This window comes from Oncorhynchus nerka, linkage group LG4 (genome assembly GCF_034236695.1).
Source record: "Oncorhynchus nerka isolate Pitt River linkage group LG4, Oner_Uvic_2.0, whole genome shotgun sequence".
In the NCBI taxonomy this organism is placed as follows: Eukaryota; Metazoa; Chordata; class Actinopteri; order Salmoniformes; family Salmonidae; genus Oncorhynchus; species Oncorhynchus nerka.
The window spans coordinates 90,523,577-90,550,569 of NC_088399.1; the positions used below are offsets into that span (position 1 = coordinate 90,523,577).

General features: G+C 41.2%; 2 protein-coding genes, 1 long non-coding RNA gene and 1 pseudogene across 7 annotated transcripts; 2 read left to right on the top strand and 2 right to left on the bottom strand.

Annotated features, from left to right (window-relative positions):
- Positions 1-84: 84 nt before the first annotated feature.
- LOC115118410 (succinate dehydrogenase [ubiquinone] flavoprotein subunit, mitochondrial-like) lies at positions 85-13,389 on the bottom strand. Its single transcript, XM_029647003.2, has 15 exons — positions 13,305-13,389; positions 12,068-12,145; positions 11,683-11,844; positions 10,117-10,260; positions 8,544-8,708; positions 8,241-8,389; positions 7,070-7,194; positions 6,547-6,715; positions 4,114-4,309; positions 3,774-3,948; positions 3,451-3,569; positions 3,184-3,295; positions 2,630-2,760; positions 2,168-2,281; positions 85-626 (listed from the first exon to the last, which is right to left on the bottom strand). Exons 1-15 carry the CDS (start codon positions 13,362-13,364, stop codon positions 540-542), a joined length of 1,986 nt encoding a protein of 661 aa, XP_029502863.1. The 5' UTR covers positions 13,365-13,389; the 3' UTR covers positions 85-539.
- Positions 13,390-15,928, top strand: LOC115118411 (coiled-coil domain-containing protein 127-like; annotated as a pseudogene).
- Positions 15,929-16,784: 856 nt separating this feature from the next.
- LOC135571482 (uncharacterized) lies at positions 16,785-17,393 on the top strand. The gene is made up of 2 exons (XR_010463857.1): positions 16,785-16,943; positions 17,088-17,393. It is a non-coding gene; the product is annotated as an uncharacterized LOC135571482 (long non-coding RNA).
- A 4,845-nt stretch (positions 17,394-22,238) lies between these two features.
- Positions 22,239-25,619, bottom strand: LOC115118414 (uncharacterized). 5 transcript variants are annotated; one of them, XM_029647008.2, is made up of 9 exons: positions 25,136-25,619; positions 24,848-25,006; positions 24,614-24,733; positions 24,273-24,455; positions 24,000-24,158; positions 23,735-23,887; positions 23,401-23,607; positions 23,138-23,299; positions 22,239-22,990 (listed from the first exon to the last, which is right to left on the bottom strand). In XM_029647008.2, the coding sequence occupies exons 1-9, from the start codon at positions 25,152-25,154 to the stop codon at positions 22,866-22,868; spliced, it is 1,287 nt and encodes a 428-aa protein (XP_029502868.2). In that variant the 5' UTR covers positions 25,155-25,619; the 3' UTR covers positions 22,239-22,865. The 5 variants fall into 5 exon arrangements, with proteins under 5 accessions (XP_029502868.2, XP_029502869.2, XP_029502870.2 ...); XM_029647009.2 differs by having other exon boundaries at positions 23,401-23,559; positions 24,578-24,733; XM_029647010.2 differs by having other exon boundaries at positions 22,239-22,921; positions 24,578-24,733.
- Positions 25,620-26,993: the final 1,374 nt, after the last annotated feature.

Consider the following 26,993-nt stretch of genomic DNA (forward strand, 5'->3'; position numbering starts at 1 on the left):
CCTTTCATCTTCAAATACAATTATTGTATTTCAGATGGAACATGGCATTGTGGAGGTGCCCTACAATCACTAAGACAGGAGGAATTTAGTTATTTGAGCATCTTTATTGAGATAAAATCAACAACACATTAAGCATGCAAGATGAACAGAACTTTACATACAGTTGAGCAAAGGACAGAATGAACTAATTGAGTATTGTATTGGCATTGTGTGTGGATATCTTAAACATGGTTCACCCCCCCCCCTCACCGTGATTACGCTTTTCTTTTTACACAGATTTCTAGAATCATTCAATATTTAAATATTAAATATGTATTTATTTGCCTGTAAGAACTATAGCAAATGTGGTGAAAGTTGAAAGTACACACAAAACACTCCATTTTGCACAATTCTCTGAAGGTTACAATAAGTTTCAGTTTATTATTGAACATATTTATGAGCAAAGGGAAAATCCGGTTGAAACTTCATATAAATGATAACTGCAAAAGCATCCATTCTGATCATGAATAAAATAGTCTGCATTGGATCGGTATATGTGCTTAATAGGAACGGATGGCGGGAGGGATAGCAGCACAGTCCTCTGCATCCAGTGAGTTATCAATAACAGGTCTGTATTTCAGAGTTACCTGTAACAAAAGCACAGAAGGGAGAAATGAGTGAGTGATGGCAAATGTACATTGGCATGTACCTAGACTCCGCTATCATTGTGCTGTTAAGCATGAACGTATGTTACAATTAGGCTTGAGGGATATAGCGTATACAAATGTATGCTTTTGATTGGGGACTGTACATAAGGACATAGATGCCAAGGGACGCCAGCCCCCCCCCCCCCCCAATAAAAATTGACCAAATAATAATAAATATACATAAAGAAATCTTTTGTCTGCGTTTCAGAATTTTTCTTTCAATTAGCAAAGGGCTGAATGTATCATCTCACTGACCCGGTCTCTGTATGTGTAGACCATTTATCCGATGCTGTCTGATCAACAAAATAAATGTAATTGTTGCCGCCCGTAGCATTGAATGCAAGCAAAGCCAGCGAGCATTTGGCCTCCCTTGCTGAAAATGTTTTATACAATAACCAAATCAGCGTTGATTTAAACGGAGTGAGCTCAGCTATAAATGGTCCTGGCCCAGTGTCAAGGGAAGACAGTTTGGATTTGGCTTCAGACCAATCACACCAAGCCAAACGTTATTGACAGAAAACTTGAATTGTTGTGTGGTTGTCCTCCGGTGGGCTAAAATTGTCCCTTTCCTAAATTAGCCATGGATGGCGATAGGGAGTTGGACTTGTGGTTTTACTTAATTATCTGTACTGGCCAATGATTAGAACGGCGATTCTGATCTAACCCTAAATTCATACATTGCGTCTCTGGCCTGAGAGGATGCAAGTTCATTATGTAGCTAGATGTAGTAGGCTAATGTTAACTAGCTCGGTAATCGTTACCCATGAAATCAAGTAGGGCTAGCAAGCAAGTATTTTAGCCAGGTAGCCTAGGACAATTATTATTATTATTTTTAAGTGTAGAGTCATAGACCACGTCGCTAACATGAAAGAGAGGATGGCATTGGCGTTTCTCTACAAGTAGGGTGAATCAACATGTTTTTCTACCACACACACACACACACACACTGGACTAAATTGTTTTTGTAATCTTTTAGTTGTCACTATTAGACTAAAACAGAGGTGATTTGATGATGTTGAAGTTGAAATGGTTCTCGAGTAGTGGAGGCGGCTCACGTTTTCTATTTGGACTTGCGACAACTGTGGTTCTAAATCTGTGGTTCTAAATCTGTGGTTCTAAACCTGTGGTTCTAAACCTGTGGTTGTGAAAATGTCAGCAACATTAACTTGATTGACCATGCTGTAGGTCCTTTAACTGTTTGTTACATGCAATGTGTTTTCTCGACTTCACCAGACAGATGCTGCTCTCTAGTTTTGTGATGAAACAAATGGTTGACTTTATATCACAGTGTCAAGGCATATGAACTAACAGGTTATAGAGCAACACAATTAATCACAACATAGGTTGTAATATGACTTTAATTGTTTTACTCTGGCTCGACTTCCCCAGTTATACCACCCAACCCTAGTTACAATTAATCCTGTCATTTATATGTAGAAAAATGAAGTTAACGCAATCATTAGGCATCAATTTGGGTTTACCTTCCCGGTCTTCGGATCCACAGTGGACAGGGTGTGTTTCCTCCAGTGCTCTTCAATGGGCTTCCTGACCTGTCCCGCCAGAGGCTTGGCGTAGTCCAGCTCATCCATACGGTCCTGCAATGTTAAATAGGCCTCTTTCAGAATGACATCAGTCTACATACTGTTACAACTACTGCTGGAGAGACTGCACCTATAGTTGTTTTATGGTGGATGTTTACACAAAAGCATTGACTGTCAATCTGCATTACTTTATTATGTCTCCATCGAGGCCCCTACTGTGAAGAAAAACTCACTTTACCAGACACAAAATGGTCATTGCAGACCAGGCTAGTATAGGAGTGGTTTGTGTCTTCAGTAAATTGTCATTGCAGACCAGGCTAGTATAGGAGTGGTTTGTGTCTTCAGTAAATTGTCATTGCAGACCAGGCTAGTATAGGAGTGGTTTGTGTCTTCAGTTCTTACCTTGAAGTCCTCTCTGGAGTGGGCTCCCCTGCTCTCCTGGCGCTGCTCGGCAGAGTTAATGGTCTGCACAGCATTCAGCATAAGGTTCTGCAGCTCCAGGGTCTCCACCAGGTCAGTGTTCCACACAATACCTGAGGGGGAGGGAGACAGAGTGTATACCTGAGGGGGAGGGAGACAGAGTGTATACCTGAGGGGGAGGGAGACAGAGTGTATACCTGAGGGGGAGGGAGACAGAGTGTATACCTGAGGGGGAGGGAGACAGAGTGTATACCTGAGGGGGAGGGAGACAGAGTGAATACCTGAGGGGGAGGGAGACAGAGTGTATACCTGAGGGGGAGGGAGACAGAGTGTATACCTGAGGGGGAGGGAGACAGAGTGAATACCTGAGGGGGAGGGAGACAGAGTGAACGAGAGTGCTACAGATCATCTTTACGTGCATGTTTGAAGTTTTTACAACCAAGCCCAACAAATGGGACAACAAAGATCGGCCTCTGTTAGAAGGGGCAATTGAAAGTCTATTCTTATCACATCAGCAGAGGGAATGAGATGCTGACCTCTGTCGAAGGTCTTGATGTCGTCCAGAGTTTGGTAGACGGCGTCCATCTTGTCACATCCCTCCTTCAGGACCTTGCCGGTACGGAACACAGCAGCGTGGTTCTGCATGGTCTGACAGCGGAGAGAGGGACACATGCTTAGAGAAGACGTGACGGTACTGTACAAGTCCTCATTAAAGCCCATTACCTGTACTTTTGACAAACATCCAAGGTCAATTCCCTATTATGGATGTTAAGACATCCCGTTCCAGTTTTTAGGATCCATACCTTCTGCATGTTCACTCTGATCTCAGAGGTCCTCATGTTGCCATCAGCAAACCTCAGCTTGTCCAGGTTGGCCACAGACTCCTCTCCTGCGTTGGGCTTCAGGGGGGAGAGCTTCTCTCCTTCAGAACCATCACATTGCCAGGATTGTAAACATGTATTTAACTATTTAGAAATCTGTTAGTCATCCAGGTTAGTCCCATTGTGATAATTTTTCAAGGGAGTCTTAGCATTCACATTGAAAAGGCTGTGGGACAATCCATTAATGCATGTGATTTTTGTCTTGAGGGCAAAGGTTTGAAAAAAAAAAAGTATGAAGTTGTTACCTGGAGTGCAGATGTCAGCGATTGTGTGAGCGCAAGCGCGTCCAAACACCACCAGATCCAGCAGGGAGTTGGCTCCCAGACGGTTGGCACCGTGGACACTGGCACAGGCGGCCTCGCCACAGGCAAACAGCCCTGGCACCACCTTATCACCCTCCTCGGTTGTGTGGGTGATGACCTGTGGGAGAACAGGACAGTAAATAACTAGGGGAGACCCAGTTAAGACTCTACACAGAGCTCTCATTGTATCCGTCTACTTATTTTAGAGTTATTCAACAGCACTTTTAAAAATTTAAATATGCAGATCTAGTGCATTTATTTGGTTATGGGTACTGCTAGTTACCTGTCCCCTGTAGTTGGTGGGGATTCCTCCCATGTTGTAGTGTACAGTGGGCAGGACGGGGATGGGCTCTTTGGTGACGTCCACGCCGGCGAAGATCATGGCGGTCTCAGAGATGCCGGGTAGACGAGTGGCCAGCTGCTGTGGGGGGAGATGGTGCAGCTGCAGGTATGCATGGTCCTTCTCTGGGCCACATCCCCTAGGGACACATATACAGGGCTGTTAGCATGACAGGTTCACGTGGGGTTTCTCTGGGTCACTCAGATACAGGGCTGTTGGCATGACAGGTTCACGTGGGGTTTCTCTGGGTCACTCAGATACAGGGCTGTTGGCATGACAGGTTCACGTGGGGTTTCTCTGGGTCACTCAGATACAGGGCTGTTGGCATGACAGGTTCACGTGGGGTTTCTCTGGGTCACTCAGATACAGGGCTGTTGGCATGACAGGTTCACGTGGGGTTTCTCTGGGTCACTCAGATACAGGGCTGTTGGCATGACAGGTTCACGTGGGGTTTCTCTGGGTCACTCAGATACAGGGCTGTTGGCATGACAGGTTCACGTGGGGTTTCTCTGGGTCACTCAGATACAGGGCTGTTGGCATGACAGGTTCACGTGGGGTTTCTCTGGGTCACTCAGATACAGGGCTGTTGGCATGACAGGTTCACGTGGGGTTTCTCTGGGTCACTCAGATACAGGGCTGTTGGCATGACAGGTTCACGTGGGGTTTCTCTGGGTCACTCAGATACAGGGCTGTTGGCATGACAGTAGTTTTTCACAACTGAAACTCATAGCAAGGTGGGGTAATCCCCATTGGAATTTGGAAGTTATGGGTAGATTACAAATTAATTCCATTTCCTGTTTCCAAATTCAAGTGCATTTCTTGCAGCTCGATTTTAGTTTACCAAAGCATTTTAAATGGATCTAGATTGACTATTTGAAGCCATTTGACTGGTTATTTTAAAACCGTGTAGGACTATATCAAATCACTGGTCTGACAGCCATGGAGCATGCAGCGCCTTCAGAAAGTATTCATACCCCTCGACTTATTACACATTTTGTTACAGCCTGAATTCAAAATTGCTAAAAATTGTAAAAAACATCACCCATCTACACACAATACCCCATAATGACAAAGCGAACACATCTTTAGATTTTTTTGCTAATTTATTCAAAATGAAATACAGATGTCTAATGTAAGTGTTAACACCCAATACGTTAGAATCATCTTTGCCAGTGATTACAGCTGTGAGTCTGTGTAAGGCTTTCCACACCTGGATTGTATAATATTTGCATATTATTCGTTTAAATAATTCTTCAAGCTCTGTCGATTTGGTTGTTGATCATTGCTAGACAACCATTTTCAAGTCTTGCCATAGATTTTCAAGCCGATTTAAGTCAAAACTGTAACTAGGCCACTCAGGAACGTTCAATGTCATCTTGGTAAGCAACTCCAGTGTCTATTTGGCCTTGTGTTTTAGGTTATTGTCCTGCTGAAAGGTGAATTTGTCTACCAGTATCTGTGTGAAAGCAGACAACCAGGTTTTTACCTGTGCTTAGCTCTATTCTATCTTTTTATCATAACAAAAACTCCCTAGTCCTTGCCGATTGACAAGCATACCCATAACATGATGCAGCCACTACTATGCTTAGAAATATGAAGAGTGGTATTCAGTGTTGTTTTTGCCCTATACATAATGCTTTGTATTTAGGACATAAAGCTAATTTCTTTGCCACATTTTTGTGCAGTTTTACGTTAGTGCCTTATTGCCACCATGATGCATGCTTTGGAATAGTTGTATTCTGTAGAGGCTTCCTTCTTTTCACTCTGTCATTTAGGTTAGTATTGTGGAGTAACTACAATGTTGATCTATCCTCAGATTTGGTCTTATCACAGCAATTAAACTCAAACTGTTTTAAAGTCACCATTGGCCTCATGGTGAAATCCCTGAGCAGTTTCCTTCCTCTCCGGCAAATGAGTTAGGAAGGACGCCTGTATCTTTGTAGTGACTGGGTGTATTGATACACCATCCAAAGTGCAATTAATAACTTCACCATGTTCAAAGAGAAATTAAATATCTGCTTTTTATTTTATTTTTACCCATCTACCAATAGGTGCCCTTCTTTGCAAAGCATTGGCAAATCTCCCCAGTCTTTGAAATTGAATCTGTGTTTAAAATTCACTGCTCAACTAAGGGACCTCATAGATAATTGTACGTGTGGGTTACAGACGTGAGGTAGTAACTCAAATATGATTAGACAGTGAGTCAATGCAACTTATTATGAGACTTGTTCAGCTAGTTTTTACCCCTGAGCTTATTTAGGCTTGCCCTAACAAAGCGGTTGTATACTTTCTGAAGGCACTGTATGTATCAGTTATCAGTTATGCAATGATTCTGTGGGTTGCTCAGGGAAGACGGGGCCTTGGCGGTGATCTTACCTGCCCTCTCGGATCTCGATGGTAATGGAGCGGGACACCACGTCTCTGGAGGCCAGGTCCTTGGCGTTAGGAGCGTACCGTTCCATAAAGCGCTCACCCTCACTGTTGATGAGGATTCCTCCCTCACCACGGCAACCCTCTGTGATCAGACAGCCGGCTCCATAGATGCCTAGAGGGATAACGTTAAATGAAATCAGCACTGAGGGAGGGCACTTCACACCCAATGACATTTATAGTATGATTATGTAGCCACAGTATGTAAAGGGTTAGTCTGCCAGCCCTCTGACTTACATCACCATGTGACTGACTTATTCGACATCAACAATACTATGTTATGAAACACACAGGATTATTCAGCAGTTACAGTTACACAGAAACATTTTCAAGACGACACCTCTGATAGGCCTATTCTGAGCGCTAATCCAGTCTTCTCCAATAAATGTTTTATTTAAATGTTATTTTCGTCTCATAAGGCCATTCCCTAGCAGACAGGCCTGTATTGCCAATCCGATATGGGACTGACCTGTAGGGTGGAACTGGACAAACTCCAGGTCTTGGCAGGGAAGGCCTGCACGGGTCACCATGGCATTACCGTCTCCTGTGCTGGTGTGGGCTGAGGTGCAGCTGAAGTAGGTACGGCCATAACCACTAGATCGAGCAGAGAGGCAGGAGTAAGAATCAGGGCACAATAGGAGCACTTTAAATTGTCATCAAGGAAGCACCTTCTGTTCAGGTGCGAATTGTTAAAAAGTTAACGTTATAAACTGGGTATAACTGGTAAAACAAAGCTCGCACACCCAAATTACTTGGGTAGGCTAGTGGTTAGAGCGTTGGACTAGTAACCGGAAGGTTGCAAGTTCAAACCCCCGAGCTGACAAGATAAAAATCTGTCGTTCTGCCCCTGAACAGGCAGTTAACCCACTGTTCCTAGGCCGTCATTGAAAATAAGAATTTGTTCTTAAACTGACTTGCCTAATTAAATAAAGGTAAAAAATTTTAAAAGTCTTCTAACTATACTTATTCACAACAGAAACACCCGACACAGACACGGATACATACGCTGTGGCGATGACCGTTCTTGAACCTGAATACATACCCTGTGGCGATGACTGTTCTTGAACCTGAATACATACCCTGTGGCGATGACTGTTCTTGGATCTGAATACATACCCTGTGGCGATGACTGTTCTTGAACCTGAATACATACCCTGTGGCGATGACTGTTCTTGAACCTGAATACATACCCTGTGGCGATGACTGTTCTTGGATCTGAATACATACCCTGTGGAGATGACCGTGTTCTTGGACCTGAATACATACCCTGTGGCGATGACTGTTCTTGGATCTGAATACATACCCTGTGGCGATGACTGTTCTTGAACCTGAATACATACCCTGTGGCGATGACTGTTCTTGAACCTGAATACATACCCTGTGGCGATGACTGTTCTTGGATCTGAATACATACCCTGTGGAGATGACCGTGTTCTTGGACCTGAATACATACCCTGTGGCGATGACTGTTCTTGGACCTGAATACATACCCTGTGGCGATGACTGTTCTTGAACCTGAATACATACCCTGTGGTGATGACCGTTCTTGAACCTGAATACATACCCTGTGGAGATGACCGTTCTTGGACCTGAATACATACCCTGTGGTGATGACTGTGTTTTTAAACCTGAATACATACCCTGTGGCGATGACCGTGTTCTTGGATCTGAAGCGGTGGATCGATCCGTCCTCCATACACAGAGCAATTACTCCCTTGCATTCTCCATCCTCCATCAGCAGGTCCAGGGCAAAGTACTCCACAAAGTAGCTGGTGTCGTACCTCAGAGACTAAAATAGTGAGAAGCATAGAAGAGTGATAGATGACCGACTGGCAAAAACAGGCCAGAATTTGAGATTCTAAAAGCAGTGTGTCAGCAAAAAGGGATTCAGAGGACTGCAAGTGGTGAATGATGAGATTTAGAGTCCAGAGAGTGTGACGTACTCGCCCGTAGAGTGTGTGCAGGAGGGAGTGGCCAGTTCTGTCAGCTACGCAGCAACACCGGTGGGCCTGGCCTCCCTTGCCAAACTTCAGACTCTGGCCTCCAAAAGCCCTCTGGTAGATTTTACCATCCTCGGTACGGCTGAAGGGCATGCCAAAGTTCTCCAGCTGGGGACACAAAAAAAAAAAAGTCAACTCGCTGCTTCACAACAGTTATTTTCATAACAGGAAGCTAGACAAATTCAGTTAGCTAAGAAATAATACATGAATGTTTTAATTTGATCAGCCTATCAGTGTTTGTGTTGATGTTGTGCCAATCCTTTGTGATTAAGGGGATTTCAACTGAATCCCCCCCTAAAGTAGAGGCTACATAATTACACTTGCATTTTAGCTCAATATTGAATTACACAGAATGTATTAAATCAAATTGTCTACAAAAAGGCAGCTATTTAACACTGCAGAACAGATTAAGGGCATTGAAAGGCCACTTTCACTTGTTTGGATACATCAGAAGGTATGAAAAACAACATCCCATGAAGAGTCCAAGTATGAGGGGCCCTGGAGTTCTCCTGCAGCCCTTTTAGAATGCACCCTTATTCCACCTCCCCTGTTAGCAGGCCCACATTCCCCCGACGGACCCTTCTTCCACCTCCCCTGTTAGCAGGCCACATTCCCCCGACGGACCCTTCTTCCACCTCCCCTGTTAGCAGGCCACATTCCCCCGACGGACCCTTATTCCACCTCCCCTGTTAGCAGGCCCATTCCCCGACGGACCCTTCTTCCCCACCTCCACCTCCCTGTTAGCAGGCCACATTCCCCCGACGGACCCTTCTTCCACCTCCCCTGTTAGCAGGCCACATTCCCCCGACGGACCCTTCTTCCACCTCCCCTGTTAGCAGGCCACATTCCCCCGACGGACCCTTCTTCCACATCCCCTGTTAGCAGGCCCCATTCCCCCGACGGACCCTTCTTCCACCTCCCCTGTTAGCAGGCCCCATTCCCCCGACGGACCCTTCTTCCACCTCCCCTGTTAGCAGGCCCCATTCCCCCGACGGATTCTTCTTCCACCTCCCCTGTTAGCAGGCCCACATTCCCCTGCCCTGTTAGCAGGCCCACATTCCCCTGTTAGCAGGCCCACATTCCCCTGTTAGCAGGCCCACATTCCCCTGTTAGCAGGCCCACATTCCCCTGTTAGCAGGCCCACATTCCCCTGTTAGCAGGCCCACATTCCCCTGTTAGCAGGCCCACATTCCCCGTTAGCAGGCCCACATTCCCCGTTAGCAGGCCCACATTCCCCGTTAGCAGGCCCACATTCCCCGTTAGCAGGCCCACATTCCCCGTTAGCAGGCCCACATTCCCCCGTTAGCAGGCCCACATTCCCCCGTTAGCAGGCCCACATTCCCCCGTTAGCAGGCCCACATTCCCCCAATGGACCCTTCTTCCACCTCCCCTTTCAAGAGGCTGTTGGTTAGGTTTCCATACAGGGCAATATTTGCTATAGAAGAACTGTCAGAGGCATAGTTTAATTTAAGTTACTGTGTGTGTGTGTGTGCGTGTGTGTGTGTGTGTGTGTCACCTCCACCACAGCATGTGGAGCCTGCTCTGTCATGTAGTGGATGGCGTCCTGGTCTCCCAGCCAATCAGATCCCTTCACTGTGTCGTAGAAGTGCCACCTCCAATCATCTCCCTCCATGTTTCCAAGGGCTGCGTTGATCCCACCCTAAATGCAAAAACAACTGTTTAGGACCACTGGGAGAAAGATAAATAATCTTAAAGGAATAATGGGCATTTTGTCAGTGCAGAGTGCGTCAACGGCAGTTTCAAAGTGCATGATCAGCATGAACTTTGGACGGCTTTATATCAAGACGGCATGGAGTTAGGCTTAATACAAGTGTAACACATTAAGGTGGCTGATAACGCCACTGCAGTGGGATATGATTGATTCATTGGGACTTTAAAATGGCATTGCTGCCTTCCGTGGACAGAGTGAAAGTGGCCTCATTTTAATGAACAGTTAAAAATGCAACACTACACTTAACTTCTCTAGGGTAGGGGGCAGCATTTGGAATTTTGGATGAAAAGCGTGCCCAAATTAAACTGCCTTCTACTCAGGCCCAGAAGATAGGATATGCATATAATTAGTAGATTTGGATAGAAAACACTAAAGTTTCCAAAACTGTTAAAATAATGTCTGAGTATAACAGAACTGATTTGGCAGGCGAAAACCTGAGAAAAATCCATTCAGGAAGTAGGATTTTTTTGTTTGTTGTAGTTTTCTATTCAATGCTATTACAGTATCCATTGACTTACGACTCAAATTGCAGTTCCTATGCCTTCCACTAGATGTCAACAGTCTTTAGAAATTGTTGCAGGCTTGTATTCTGAAGAAAGAGGGAGTAATACCAGTCTGAATGAGTGGACCCTGCCGTGTCACAGAGCGTTTTCATTGTCGCGACTGAGAGAGTACCTTTCTTGTTTACCTTTTATATTGACGACGTTATTGTCCGGTTGAAATATTATCGATTATTTAGGCTAAAAACAACCTGAGGATTGAATATAAACATCGTTTGACATGTTTCTATGAACTTTACGGATACAATTTGGATTTTTTTGTCTGTTGTGTCTGTTGTGACTGCGTTTGAGCCTGTGGATTACTGAAGAAAACGCAAACAAAACAGAGGTTTTCGGATTTAAAGAGAGACTATCAAACAAAAGGAACATTTATTGAATAAATGAATGTCTTTGAGTGCAACCATATGAAGATCATCAAAGGTAAGTGATTAATTTGTATCTCTTCTACTTGGCTGGTTACTGTTTGTAATGATTTGTCTGCTGGGCTATGTTCTCAAATAATCCTAAAGGTATGCTTTCGCCGTAAAGCATTTTTTAAATCTGACACCGTGGTTGGATTCACAAGAAGTTAATCTTTAAATCTATGTAAAATAGTTGTATATGTTCTGAATTTTTATAATGAGTATTTCTGTATTTGAATTTGGCGCTCTGCAATCTCACTGGATGTTGGCCAGGTGGGACGCTAGCGTACCAACATACCCTAGACAGGTTAAAAAGGGGACAATCTGTCATATCCCCTCCGGTGACATGGTCACATTCTATTGATTCTTGTAAATATAACTTGACCTACCTGTGCAGCCACCGTGTGTGACCTGGTGGGGAACAGCTTTGTGACACAAGCTGTGTTGAAGCCAGCCTCAGACAGACCGAAAGCAGCACGAAGCCCTGCTCCGCCGGCACCCACTACCACTGCATCAAACTCATGGTCTACCACAGGGTACTGTGTGGACATCTGCAAACAACGACCCACAAAACAAAACATAGAGCTGCATTTCAGTGTTTTTCAGTATTCTCTCTAGTTAAGAGTTTTGTTCATACAAATTTATACAAATTGCCTCTACAAGCACTGAGACAAATACAAATTTAAAAAGTCAATATAGTTTGTGCAAAAAAAAAAATATTGAATCATTTCATATAGTACTGTCAATGATGAACATGGGAGTTTGCAGACTTACACCATCTGATACTTTAGAGTTGTTCTTCCCATAGACTGAGAAGTGGAGCTTCCTGGAGCTCTGGGATACTGCCGGAAGCTAAATGGGGAGGGGAGGGTAGGTCAATATAGGCCTAAATCATAGGTTATGCTTGGCTATTGATGCAAGTACTCGCTTAAGTACTTAAGTACTGGCTTAAAAACACTAGGCTAATCCACACAATGGCAATGGCTTTTTTTCTTCAAGTTAATGTAAACCTTTACTATGGGTTTCTAAAGTTAGTCTAGTTTGCTCACTGTTTTCAAATGCAGCAGAAACCCATCCAGCTGATTGTGACATAAGGTGAGAACAATGCAGCAACAAAGTTGTCTAGTTGTGTGTGTTTAAAAAATAAAAAATAAATCACTACACAACATGCATAATAGTGCTTCATAAAAGCATTCCAACCAATATTTATGAGAGTGTAAACACAGACTAATGTGTAGGAGAGTTCGGATTCATTTACATTACGTCTTGACAAATATAGATTTCAAAATCATATAGCTAATTTAGGTCAACGTCTCTGGTATCGTAGATTATCCTCACTTCCTCCCATCTAAACAAACAGCTTATTTGCTTTTTCTTCCGCAACCAATCTCAAATCCCCTCTTAAAAACACAGCATGCATTCAAAACAGTCGAGGCATTATTTGTGATTCAAATCAATAAGTCAAATGACTGACAACACAAACTCAGCCAACAGTTCGTTTTGCATGGCCCGGTGCCCCGGTGAGTGGAGATTTCTCCTTAGGGCCAATGGAATTGTCGCAAATATCAAAACACCGCCTACTAGTGGCACCGGGCCATGCTAAACGAATTCGCCCACTGGGAACAAGCCACAGATTCTTAAGTAACTTGCCTTGCTTGACCTTCAATGCACTGATGTTTATGGCTACCGTAAGAATCAACCCAACCGCAATAATTAAGCAAAATGAAAAGTATATTCAATCAAGTTATTCGTCAGAATCGATTTGCTATGGAAACGTAAAATGACAACATTGAAACTGCGACAGAAACGAAGCTAGCTCCCTCTTCGTATCGTATAGAAAATAATAGCTACAGTAGCTAACGTTAGCTACGTTACGAAACCACAGCAATGGTGAACCATCATTACCGGCTGATGCTGCGAATACCAGCTCATATGAACACATTCACGAAGTCAACATATAAAGTAGGTCATAGTGATATTCTACAACAAAAGTTTGTTTCCAAATACTTACCGCCTTGGCTGACAGCACCTTTTTGGCGAGGACACGGGAGGCAGTACATACCGCAGCCATGATGGGTACTCGTTTCGTCTGATAAAATCAACGTTACCAAACCCCTCTGACACTTCTTGGGTCCCAGTTTATGCCGGTGCCGGAGTATACCATCTCAAGAGAGGGTTTCATTTCGTCAAGGGAAAAATAAATAATCCTCATTGATGAAATACAGAATTCATTATATAGTCAAGTAATTTATATGTAAAGGTTATCATATTTTACAACCAAAATAATTCGATTTCCGTCATTATATTGACGATATCTAAATTAACTCAATTTTAACTCCCCTCTGCGGATTCTAGGTGGGAAATTACGGAATGTTTATTTTCATAAGAGAGACGATTGAGGTTCGATTGAAGAGACATTCATGAACATAAAGGTATCTATCTGCAAGGTTATTTAATCCATGCTTTCCTTTTGGTAAATATTTTTTACTAAACTGGTTTGAATGGAATTGAATGCATAATGTATTGAGACAGATTATCCTTTCCAAAACAAAGCTAGCTGTCAAGATGATGAGGCAAAACCTTCCTTTGCAAAATTGTGTTTGTGTGATCGATATACTTGCTATGACAGTTATAGCTTGGCAGTCAACCAGTCAACAACTGTGTAGTTTATCTTCAGTAAAGATATGCCCCCTCAATTCTGAATGATGTGGTCATTTTGCACAAATTACCCCATTTGTACGTTAATAAATTGTTTCATGATTGTGTTCTTATAACGTTACCAGAGCAGTTAACTCTATTATGGTGAGCTGCCCATTCACATTAGTCGGAGATGGTAACACTCATTGCATTTTCTGTATGCTACCTCTGCAGCCCAGACAAACAACCTGACGCTAAGGATATACTGCTGCTCCCGGACTAGGCCCAAATCCCTGTCATTCGCATGAAGAGGAGACAGATTCAGAGGCTGCAGATCCGGATACCTTGTGAGAATTTGTCGGTGACTGGGTTATCCACCTGTAACATCCATCCTATTGGCTGACATGCAATCACTGGAGAATAAACTGGAAGAGCTCCGTTCAAGACTATCCTACTAACGGGACATTAAAAACTGTAATATCACAGAGTTGTGCCTGAACGACGACATGGATAATATACAGTTGGCTGGGTTTTCCGTGCATCAGCCAGACACAACAGCTACCCCAGGTAAGACAAGGGGTGGTGGTCTGGGTCTATTTGTCAGTAACAGCTGGTGTGCGATCTCTAATATTAAGGAAGTCTCAGCCCGGAGTGGCGGCAATAGGAACAAGTGGAATTACACCCTACTAATGCCCATGATTGACCTACCTGCCTTCCGTAAGTACTGTATTACATATACACAAGCTGCATGCTCAAGCACCTCTGCAGGAGCACAGAGCAGCTTGTCTGTTGACTAGATATAAGTTAATTACGTGTAACGTTGCTGACTCAATCTTACTTTGCTATGAGACGGCCACTGTGCTCAGTTTACAGACATCCATTTTAGGCCAATGAATATGTACTGTGCTGTTGATGTCTTATTAAATGCATTAACTATCTCAGTGCACTTCCTGCTATCCAAGATTGGCATGTCAGATGACAAATGTTCCTTACTCTCATTTGGTAAAATAAGGTCTGAACAAGTGGCAACATTCCATAACTTGTAAGGCATAGGTAACAGACAACAAGCTAAATGTGTCCATTTTTCAGAGTTGATCTGTTCCAGGGAGTCACAGAGGGAGGTCCGACAAGTGCTTTCAGGCTATCCGTGATGACATTGAGCTGAAGTACAAGGAGACACTGAGAGAGAACCGATGGAAGGCGGTCCACCTGGAGAAGGAGAAGAACCGCGTGCAGGGCTACCACCAGGCCATAGCCTCCCAGAGCCAGCAGCTGATGGAGGAAGGCAACAAGCTTAGACAGGAGCAGGAATCCCTAACTGGGGAGAAGAGCCGGCGCTAGGGCCCTCTTCCACATGGCTCTGGAGAGGGAGAGAGAGTGGCACCGAGGGGCTGTGGCTGCTCTGAGGGAGGTGAAGGAGCCTTCTACAGCATTCTGGTGTCCTGGGAGAAGAGGCTGGAAATGGAGATGGACGTGCTGGCAGGAAACAGGCTCTCGCCCAGCTGGACATGGGGGCCGGCTTTAAGGACATCTTTAAAAATGACCTCCATTGTGCACAGTCCCTGAACATGGACAAGCGCAAGAACGATAGCTCAGATACTGGCAGCTGCAGGTCACACTACAGAAACACAGGAGAGCAGAGGCCACATTGTTGGAAACACAGTCTAGCAATCTATGATGTATCTGGGATTATGCTTCAAACTGATATTTATTAATGATGTGTAATAGGTCAAATGAGGAAGGGGGGAAATTGAAATGAGGACAGAAAATCACTGTTGTTGAATTCCAAAATGTGTATAGGGCAGTCTGAACTTCACCATTCTTTAGCTGGACAATATGGTAAACCCTGTAAAGCACTTATTGAATCTAAAAATGGTATTTGCATGACCAATAGAATCCTATCATGTACTGCCTTTTTCCATCTTATATCTCAAATCTGTATGTTTATGGGTTACGCAAAATAAAGTACCAGACTGACACTGTATATCAGTTTATTTATATTTTATTTTATTCATATTTTTGTTGTTATTAAAACAAATACAAAAACAGAAATATACAAACAAGAGCACATAAACCTAACAGACAGGGGAGTACATAAACCTAACAGACAGGGGAGTACATAAACCTAACAGACAGGGGTGTTACATATCGAGATACATTTTCAATTTGTCAAAAAGTTTTATGGTACATATTGCTTTTTTTGTTTTTACACTTCCTGATCATTTCAAAATAATATTTCAATTCTTAAACAATGTGAAGAGGGGATTTTCTCTGCCCACTTCATTTTATGGATAAAGAATCTGCCATGAAAAATTTAAAAGATTAACAATGAAAGTTAAATCAGAGTCCATATCATTTGGATCAAAATAAAACACAATATCAGAGTCTCTTAGATTAACATTCATTTATTTTCAAATAAAATCTTCTCACAAACACTTCAAGATCTTCTGACATAAGAACAGCCCCAAAATAAGTGGTCAAGAGTATTTGGGTCACAACAACAAAATACACATTTGTTATCAATAGCTATTTTGAATCTGTGTATAATAAAGGTCTTTACAGGGTCGATTCTATGAATGAGTTTGTATGATACTTCTTTCACCTCATTAGAAAAACAATATTTGCCAGACAACAAGATTTTGTTCCAGTTCCAGTCCACTTGTCCTAGGGCTGCATTCCAGTATATTCTAGTAGAGGGAAAAGTAGGCCATCATTGTAAATAGTCATTTGTTCTTAACTGACTTGCCTAGTTAAATAAATGTTCAAATGTTGTTTTTTTACATCTTGATATAGCAGTGTATGGATGTGTTTGTTTAGTCATTTCACCAGTAGGTGTCAGTGTTGTATTATTTGCTGGAGAGTATACAAACGGTCCCAAAATGTTTCATCTTGAAACAATGAGGAGAGAAAATGGCAGCCTCGTGAACAAAATAGACACCCAAGAGGAAAAAGATGGCGGAAGTGGATGCTGAGTTCGAATCAAGCCAATATGCCATAGAAGAAGAAGAGGCAGGTAGGGTGGTATGATGCAGGATTATTATGATGAAAATAATGACACCAGATTACATATCTCTTGTAGTATATTTGTTTCATAGTAATGATGGAATTCGTATAGGCCTATAGTACTTTCGTTGTCTATTGGTTTTAATGTTTACAGATCCGGAGTTGATGATGGAATCGCTGATGACAGTTCAGATGAAGAGCCACCTCTTAAGACCAAGAAAACAACAATGAATGAACTCCTGAAAGACTGAAGAAACTTCTGGATAGGATCCTTCATCTCAATTTCGGCCTAAAATGTCATACCTAAATCTAACTGCCTGTAGCTCAGGACCTGAAGCAAGGATATGCGTTATCCTGATACTATTTGAAAGGAAACACTTTGATGTTCGTGAAGATGTGAAATGAATGTAGGAGAATATAACACAACAGATCTGGTAAAAGATAAAACCAACAGGAAAAACATGCGTTTTCTATTTTGTATTTTTGTTGCATCCTCTTTGAAATGCAACAGAAAAACCATACATTGAGATAGGAAGCTGCAGATAATTTAGATGCTGTCCACAACAGGGCAATTGTGTGTGTGCAATGTTTCAAACGGATACATTTAAGAATGAGAGAGTTACATAATATTTAGTATGAAGTCTACCAGGTGTCCTTCACAAATTTGCCCAAATGTACCCAAGTGGCCTCCAAGTGGCCAAATTGGTCAATTGCAACATTTTCAACTACATAGCTAGAGAGAACATACAAACATGCTATGGTAATAAACAATTTAAGTTTACACACAAAGATGAAGGGGGCTTTAATTTCAAGTCATGTCCAGCTGAGGTCCTGACTGCCTTTTAGGTCTAAATGTTTGTGGAAGTGGCTCCACATCCTCAAGCACAGTGGGCCAACGGTCCTCTCCCTCAGTGGTAGATGTCGCTGGTGCACTGGCCCTCCTCCACTTCTGGGCTGGCCTCTTCACACCTCGATGGCTGGGCGGAGTCAGACAGCAGCAGCGGTCAGACTGGAGGAACCAGTTCCTACGTTTGAATGAGTGAGGGGAAGGAGGACTTGAATGTGGTCTCTTTGTTGTTGGCTCCCAGAGGTCATCTGAGTCAGAGTCTCTACCACTATTGAGGATTTTTTTGAAATCAGTTAGAAGTCAAGTTTACTATTACTTATTTTATTTAACGTTTATTTTAGCAAGGGGGTGAGCCCTTCATCAATACTTTTACTGATGCATCAAATACATAAAAACACAGCACACATCTATAAACATGTATATTATATAGAGTATGGGGAACACAATCACTATAATGAAATATGTGGCAATAAGACACTCAAAAACCACATCCACAGCATGTCATAGACAAACACATAGGCTATGCTAATACATTGTATGCCTCAGGTCTGTATATACAGTCAGGTCCATAAATATTTGGACATTGACCAAGTTAGTATTATTTTAGCTGTCTCCCACAGCATATTGCAGTTGAAATTAAACAATGACAATGAGCTGAAGGTGCAGACTTTCAGCTTTAATTTGAGGGTACTTACATCCAAATTGGGTGGACGGTGTAGGAATTACAGCCCTTTTTATATGTCCTCCCCTTTTTAAGGGACCAAAAGTAATTGGACAACTGTCTGCTCAGCTGTTCCATGGTCATGTGTGTTATTCCCTCATTAGTTCATTTACAAGTAAGCAGATAAAAGGTCTAGAGATGAATTTCAAGTGTATCATTTGCATTTGGAATCTGTTGCTGTTAACCCTCAATATGAAGTCAGAAAGAGCTGTCACTGCCAATGAAGCAAGCTGTCATTAGGCGGACAAATCAAAACAAACCCATCAGACTGATAGCTAAAATATTAGGGTGTGGCTAAATCAACTATTTGGTACATTCTTAAAAAGAAAGAATGCACTGGTGAGCTCTGGAACACCAAAAGGCCCGGAAGACCACGGAAAGCAACTGTGGTGGATGACAGAATAATTCATTCCCTGGTGAATAAAAACCCCTTTACAACAGTTGTCCAGATCAAGAATGCCCCCCAGGAGGTAGGTGTCTCTGTGTCAAACTAAATACATACAGTTTATATTTTTACAAGATGTAAAACATTGGGAAGCCTCAAAAACAGGAAGACCATATTAGAGTTTGCCGAAAAACATCTAAAAACGCCTGTATAGTTCTGGATTAACATCCAATGGGCAGAAATCTATGTTTATATTATGACAGACCAGCTTTATGTACTGCCTCAATTAAAATACGAAAGTCCAACTAGATCTACTGTCTCTATTATATTATGACAGACCAGCTATATCTACTGCCTCAATTAAAATATGAAAGACCAGCTAGATCTACTGTCTCTATTATATTATGACAGGCCAGCTTTATCTACTGCCTCAATTAAAATACGAAAGACCAGCTGGATCTACTGTCTCTATTATATTATGACAGCAGCTATATCTACTGCCTCAATTAAAATATGAAAGACCAGCTAGATCTACTGTCTCTATTATATTATGACAGACCAGCTATATCTACTGCCTCAATTAAAATACGAAAGACCAGCTAGATCTACTGTCTCTATTATATTATGACAGGCCAGCTATATCTACTGCCTCAATTAAAATACGAAAGACCAGCTAGATCTACTGTCTCTATTATATTATGACAGACCAGCTATATCTACTGCCTCAATTAAAATACGAAAGACCAGCTAGATCTACTGTCTCTATTATATTATGACAGACCAGCTATATCTACTGCCTCAATTAAAATACGAAAGACCAGCTAGATCTACTGTCTCTATTATATTATGACAGACCAGCTATATCTACTGCCTCAATTAAAATACGAAAGACCAGATAGATCTACTGTCTCTATTATATTATGACAGACCAGCTATATCTACTGCCTCAATTAAAATACGAAAGACCAGCTAGATCTACTATCTCAATTAAATTACGAAAGACCAGCTAGATTTAATGTCTCTAGTATCTATTGACAGATCAGCTAGATTTACTGTCTACTATATAATGACAGACCAGCTACATCTACAGTCTCTAATATTTTCTGACATACCAGCTATATCTACTGTCTCAATTATATTATGACAGACCAGCTAGATATACTGTCTCTTTTATATTTTGACAGACCGGCTACATCTACTGTCTCTATTATATTATGTCAGACCAGCTAGATCTACTGTCTCAATTATTTTATGATACACCAGCTACATGTACAGTCTCAAATATATTATGACAGACCTGCGAGATCTACTGTCTCAATTATATTATGACAGACCAGCTAGATCTACTGTCTCAATTATTTTATGATACACCAGCTACATGTACAGTCTCAAATATATTATGACAGATCTGCGAGATCTACTGTCTCAATTATATTATGACAGACCTGCGAGATCTACTGTCTCAATTATATTATGACAGAACAGCTAGAACTATTGTCTCTATTATATTATGCCAGACCAGCTAGATCTACTGTCTCAATTATTTTATGACAGACCTCTCTCTAATTCCCTCTCTCTAATTCTTCTCTCTTTCTTTCTCTCTCTCGGAGGACCTGAGCCCTAGGACCATGCCTCAGGACTACCTGACATGATGACTCCTTGCTGTCCCCAGTCCACCTGGCCGTGCTGCTGCTCCAGTTTCAACTGTTCTGCCTGTGGCTATGGAACCCTGACCTGTTCGCCGGACGAGCTACCTTGTCCCAGACCTGCTGTTTTCAACTCTCTAGAGACAGCAGGAGCGGGAGAGATACTCTCAATGATCGGCTATGAAAAGCCAACTGACATTTACTCCTGAGGTGCTGACCTGTTGCACCCTCGACAACTACTGTGATTATTATTATTTGACCATGCTGGTCATTTATGAACATTTGAACATCCCTACCTTTCTAGGGAGTTTTTCCTAGCCACCGTGCTTGTGCTTCTACACCTGCACTGCTTGCTGTTTGGGGTTTTAGGCTGGGTTTCTGTACAGCACTTTGAGATATCAGCTGATGTAAGAAGGGTTATATAAATAAATTTGATTTGATGATCGATGGAAATAGGATGCACCTGAGCTCAATTTCGATTCTCATTGCAAAGGGTCTGAATAAGGTATTTCCATTGTTTTATTTTTTATAATTTAGCAAAATGTTCTAAAAACCTATTTTAACTTTGTCATTATGGCATATTGTGTGTAGATTGATGAATTTTTAAATTTTTATTTAATACATTTTAGAATAAGGCTGTAATGTAACAAAATGTGGAAAAAGTCAAGGGGTCTGAATACTTTCCAAAAGGCACTGTATACTGTCGCTAAGGAAGTAAGTGTATGTTGTGTAGTAAGCGGTTAGTAGCCCATGTATCTCATACTAATCATTTGGTCCATGTCCTAGCTCGCTCATTAATGTCTTCATCGAAATGACGATCTTATCCGCTCGTCTTCCCCTTATGCCATTTCAACTGTCATTAGAAACCACATTTGTTTAAGAAAGTCAGCAATATCGCCCTTGTTTTTTTTTAAGCAGTAAATGAGGCTGAATGAACTGTTTCACTGCCAGACAAGGCTCCACTGATAACCTGGGGTAGCAGTGGTAAGGTGTTGGGACTGCTGTTGGGACTCTGCTGTTGGGACAGCTTTATGTAGGCACTAACAGATTGTGGGCACCGTTATAGTGCAATTAATGTATTGTTTAGTGTTGTGTTGTGGCATTGCTGGCATGCATCCCACTAATTTGTTTGGAGTTTGCCCCACCAAGATTGACATGCTCAAATTGACACTGGAGGGTTTCCAGTCCTCAGTTCCCTTTGACATTGTTTCAACTGACACAAAATGTGCCCCTCGTTTTACAGATGCTGTCTCAATGATACAGATGCTGTCTCAATGATACAGATGCTGTCTCAATGATACAGATGCTGTCTCAATGATACAGATGCTGTCTCAATGATACAGATGCTGTCTCAATGAAGACTGGACTTCTTTGCCGATTATCTCCCATAGAAGTGAAGGCGTGTTCCATTGGGAATGACTGACATCACACATTTTCCTAAAAAGACACAAACGGCCAGCAGGACCTAAAACTATTCTGTCTGAATAGATTATTGTATGATACATTCATAGATTTTTTTTTTGTAACAAAGTGTATATTTTTGTACTGAATCTATTTTAATACCTCGTGTTTAGCAATTCAAAAATACCTTAATAATGACAGTCAAACTCAAGAACATTGCATCAGTGTTTGCAAAAAAAAGAAATAGGTGCTGTGTCTGTTGGTGGTCTTTAAAACTTTCTTCCCATTGAAACAAGACAAAATGAGAAACTTCTGTTCTTTTAATAAAATTGTTGAAAACAAATCAATTCATGAATAATAATACAACAAAAAAAATGTAATCTCACAATTGAATGGCAGCGCCCTTATACTTGGACTGAAACAAGAACATCTACAATGTATAGTACTGCTTCCAGTGATGGCCCATTCCAGCCAAAAGGAATAGGGAGGAGGAAGGTATTGCATTCGATCACACAAATGTACTCTATAATTCATTATGCTGGAGACAGTATTGGCAACAATTAAAAATTTGACCTATTGAGTGAGTCAAATTTTGCATGGTTATAAATATGCTATAGACATGAAACCACCAGCATCCAAGTGGTAAACAAATATTTTTAAAAAATTATAAAAAAAAGTTACAAAATTTAAAACACTAAAAAATTCTAACATGAAAATAGTGATTCCAGATCACCAAAATATTTTGACAATTCACATATTTCTTTTCACCATAACACTGTAAACTCATGCAATAAAAAATGGGGTTGTTGTGTCAGTAACAATTGTGCCATCTTCCCGGCAAGTTTGTTACTCAACATTTTCCCAAAACAAAGTCACTATTCCAGTATCTATAATATCCCTTGAACATGACTTTGGGTTTCCAACCATCTTTATCAAAGGTTCATCGTAAGGGCAGTTTGTGACTTATTTTCCTTCTCTGCCATAGTTTCTGGTGAAGAATGAGGGGGATTCGTGACCATCTTTATCAATAGTTCATCATCGGAGTTCTCCTTATCCCCTGGCAAATAAATAAACAACTATAGGTGCTCTGCATAATAGGTAGAGAATAACCCATTTCAATGTTATCTATCAAACAGTGCAGCTGTAGACTATGTCAAAGATATTCCATATGGGAGAGGAAATATACGATAAGAGGAATTCTTACCTGCACTTCTTTTACCGGTGTTTCCCACGTTGGCTCTATAGTTATCTTCCAAGACTTCTTTAGTGTCGCATCTCTCCAGAATCACCATTAGGCTCTTCATTTGTGGATTTGTCACCATCTTTTTACTCCAGGGCTCATCGTCTGAGCTGTCATCCAAAGACCCTGATAAAGAAATACAAATGATCAACTATTGCATAAAACAAGACAACCTATTTGATTTATTCTAAGGTGTATTTTGGATTGTGCTGAAAAATTATTCTCACCTTCACGTGTTCTTTGAACAACTTTGGTGCTCCGTCTGATGACTGCTTTGTTCATAATGTCTGGTCTCGTCTTCTTTCTGGCTACCACAGTCTTTCCTGATACGCTCCTCTTCTTTAATGGTGTTGTGGTCTTCTTTACAGCTTTAAGAGGCTTCTTGACTAGATTTATCAAGGGCTTATCATCAGAATCAGAACTCACCTCTTCCTCTGACAATTAAAACAGGATGAAGCAAAAAATATTAGAGAAATTTAACGACCCAAATTCAGCGACCCAACCTGATCCGCCAGGATATTGTGCAATACAATTGAAAAAGTGCTTTGCAGAAGTAGTTACCTCTGCTCATTTTCCCTTCAATTTTATTACAGTTGTTGCTGCTTGATTCCTTAGTGTCACACCTCTTCAGTATTGTCCTTTCAGTCTCTTTAGATGGAGACTTCTTGGTCAGATGTATTAATGGCTCATCATCAGAGCTGTCGTCTGAGGTCTCTGATCATGCAATCAGAAAACAAAACATTTGAATTAGAAACAAGGATACAAGTCTCCAAAAATATTATGTCACGGTGAAAGCATGTAGCCAAGAGGCGATATGTATTCTCACCTATACTCCTGTTGTGTTTTTTAAAAACTTTTCTGGGCTTTTTAATGCCAGGTGTTTTTCTGGCTGTAGTGGTGGGTGTCTTCGTTCGCATTTGTGTCTTGAGTTTGTCGACCATGTTAATCAGGGGCACGTCATCTGAGCTGTCACCTGATGATGAATCTAGTTACATAGAAGAACAAATGTGAAGAGGAAAGCAAGTTTAGTCCCGCTGAATCCATTTAGCTCATTTCTGTATTTATATTCTAAATACAAGATGTGAGGAACTAGTCTCACCTGTGCTTATTTTATTAGTGTTCTGAGAGCTATTTCTGCGCTTCTTCACATCGTTCACCTCTCTGGCTGTGTTGAAGGGTCTCTTTTTGAATGGCAATGATGTCTGTTTAGGGATCTTTCTAGCCACCTTTATCAAGGGCTCATCGTCTGAGCTATCATAGGAGTCCTCATTCTGGGTTGAACCTACAATTATGACAAAGACTAAATCAATTGATACCTCCTTCCATTCAGAATAGTAGTGTGTGGGTTTGTGTGTGTGTGTTGTACAATATTCAGGGCATAGCCTACATGAGAGGGGTTCCCACCTGTGAATCTGTTGTTTGTCTTCTTGATGCCGTTACCTGTTCCTCTTTGGATATCAGTAGTCCCCGGCCTCTTTGCTTGTACAGTGGCTTCTTTAGCTCTGGAAAGTTTATTCAGCAACTTCGTCAAGGGCTCATCATCTGAGGTGTCATCCAACCCTAATCACATAAACAGTGAATATGATGATCAACAATATATAATCATAAATATATCATTATAAATATATTTAATAGGTGTTTAAAGGTTTTAATTTCACTGTAGTGTTCGCTCACCAGAATCTTTTCTAGTGCTATTCTTTGACTCAGGTTCAGGTTGTCGGTTCTGGTCTTTTTCACCCTGAGTCCCATTGTGTTCAATGTGCTGCGGCTTCTTCTTTACTAATGCAATTAGGGGTTCATCATCGGAGCTGTCATCCAAGGACTCTAACGGTACTGCCAGAAAACATGTTAAAAGAATACAACTGCTAGCTATAAGTCATTGCATATGTTCGAGGGTTATATCGTTAGGGTCCTTGGATGACTTGTCTAATTAAATAAAGGTTAAATAAATAAAATATTCACCTGTGCGTGTCTCCACCATGTTTTGACTTACACTTCTTCTGCTCAATCTGAAGCTCAAGTTAAAATGCGCGAGGATATACACAACAATTGAATACTCAAATAACACAGTAGTATGTAAATCTAGCTAGCGATTTACTCAACAAGTAAAAACCTTAATCCGCCGATTGCCTTTCCAAGATATGCAAGACTGCAAGATGTCAATTTCCTTTTGTTTACACTTGCTAGAAGCACCGAGCTCTGCGCTAGAACAGAGAGGAAAAGGTGGAGCGAGAGATTTTACTCCACCTAAAATCTTTCCACGAAATAAACCCACGAAGTGAGGAATTGTTGTATGTAATTGTATGCAAAAAAAATGTAATTGCTCATTTACTACCTGAGGCTTATTTTATCGAATAGAAGTTTCGAAATTGTTTGGTTGAATGCACTGATATAAGTAGACCTACGTGGCATTTCGGAAACGACTTTATATTGCAGTTGTGCCTGTTGTCATAGAGATAGATAGAGGACTCATCATAGATAGCATAGCCATTGCCATTGTTGGATTCCGCCATTTTAAGGTAGCCAACTGGGAGGGGATTCCAATAAATTGTGAGAAATCAGCCAATGTAAAAGAAGAAAAAGACTACTTAAAAAGTTGAGATAGCCCCAATGGCGCTGCCCATGCTGCCACAGACGCTATAATGGCACAATTACAAATATGAGTCCTCTATCTACCTCTATGGCATGTTGTTCTGCCTTGTCATTGGCTAGAAGGGTCCCACCTGATGTCACCTCCTCACGTCTGCCTTCCATCTTTGAGGACATGTAAATTCCATTTTTAGAGCGGTCACTTGACTATCTTGTCAATCTAAATGACAATCTTCGACTAGAAGGCTCGATGTCCCTATTTGATGACGTCATGGTCCAGCATTTTGTGTTCAATATTGAAACTACTGGGAGCCTACTTGTAAATGAAGAGGGTATTTTACTTAATTATAAGGCATTTTTATCACTTTACAAGATCCCCGTAACATCTAAAGATTTTGCAATTGTTTTAGATGCCATTCCATCTGGTGTTGCTTTATTTTTCATTAAATCGGTTGACTCATCAGTTGGAAAGATTTGTTTTTCTTTTAGTCCATCCAACAACAGTAGAGCTTTACGAGCCTTGTTGGAGTGGTTTTATTGATAAAATCTTCTTTGGGAAAAAGTTTGGATGTTTCCACACACATACCTACTTATTAATAAAATGAGGACTTTTATATTTTTTTATTATTCATAAATATTATCATGCCAACCACTATATGAAGAAATTTAAGAAAAACATCAATTCAAATTGTACCTTTTGTAATGACCACCGAGAAACAGTGTTGCATCTTTTTTTGCATTGTATTCATGTAAGGAATATGTGGCAAGACATCAGTAGATTTCTAACTGAACACATTTATGAAGATTTTAAACTATTGTGGAGAGATGTACTGCTTGGATTCTTTTTTAAGTTGAAACAATTTTAAAGTAATTCATGTAATTATTATTTCGGTCAAATTTCATATTCACAAATGTACATTTCCAAACAAAACTTCTTTTTTTATCTTACAAAAAAAATTGAACTATATTTTAAATACTCTACCAACAAAAAAAGCTGTTAGAATTATAAAATGTGTGTATGCCCCATAGAAGGTCCTTGTGTAATGTGATATTGTACACCCTAGCCCAAATGTTCTTTATATAGACTTGTGTTCCCCAATGTACTTTTTGTATTGATTTGTTAATAATGATAATAAATATGTATAAAAAGGATGAGTACTCGAACCCCCCCCCCCCAAACAATAATGTAAACAAACGATAAACAAACAAAAATGTAAACAATTCTAAACTA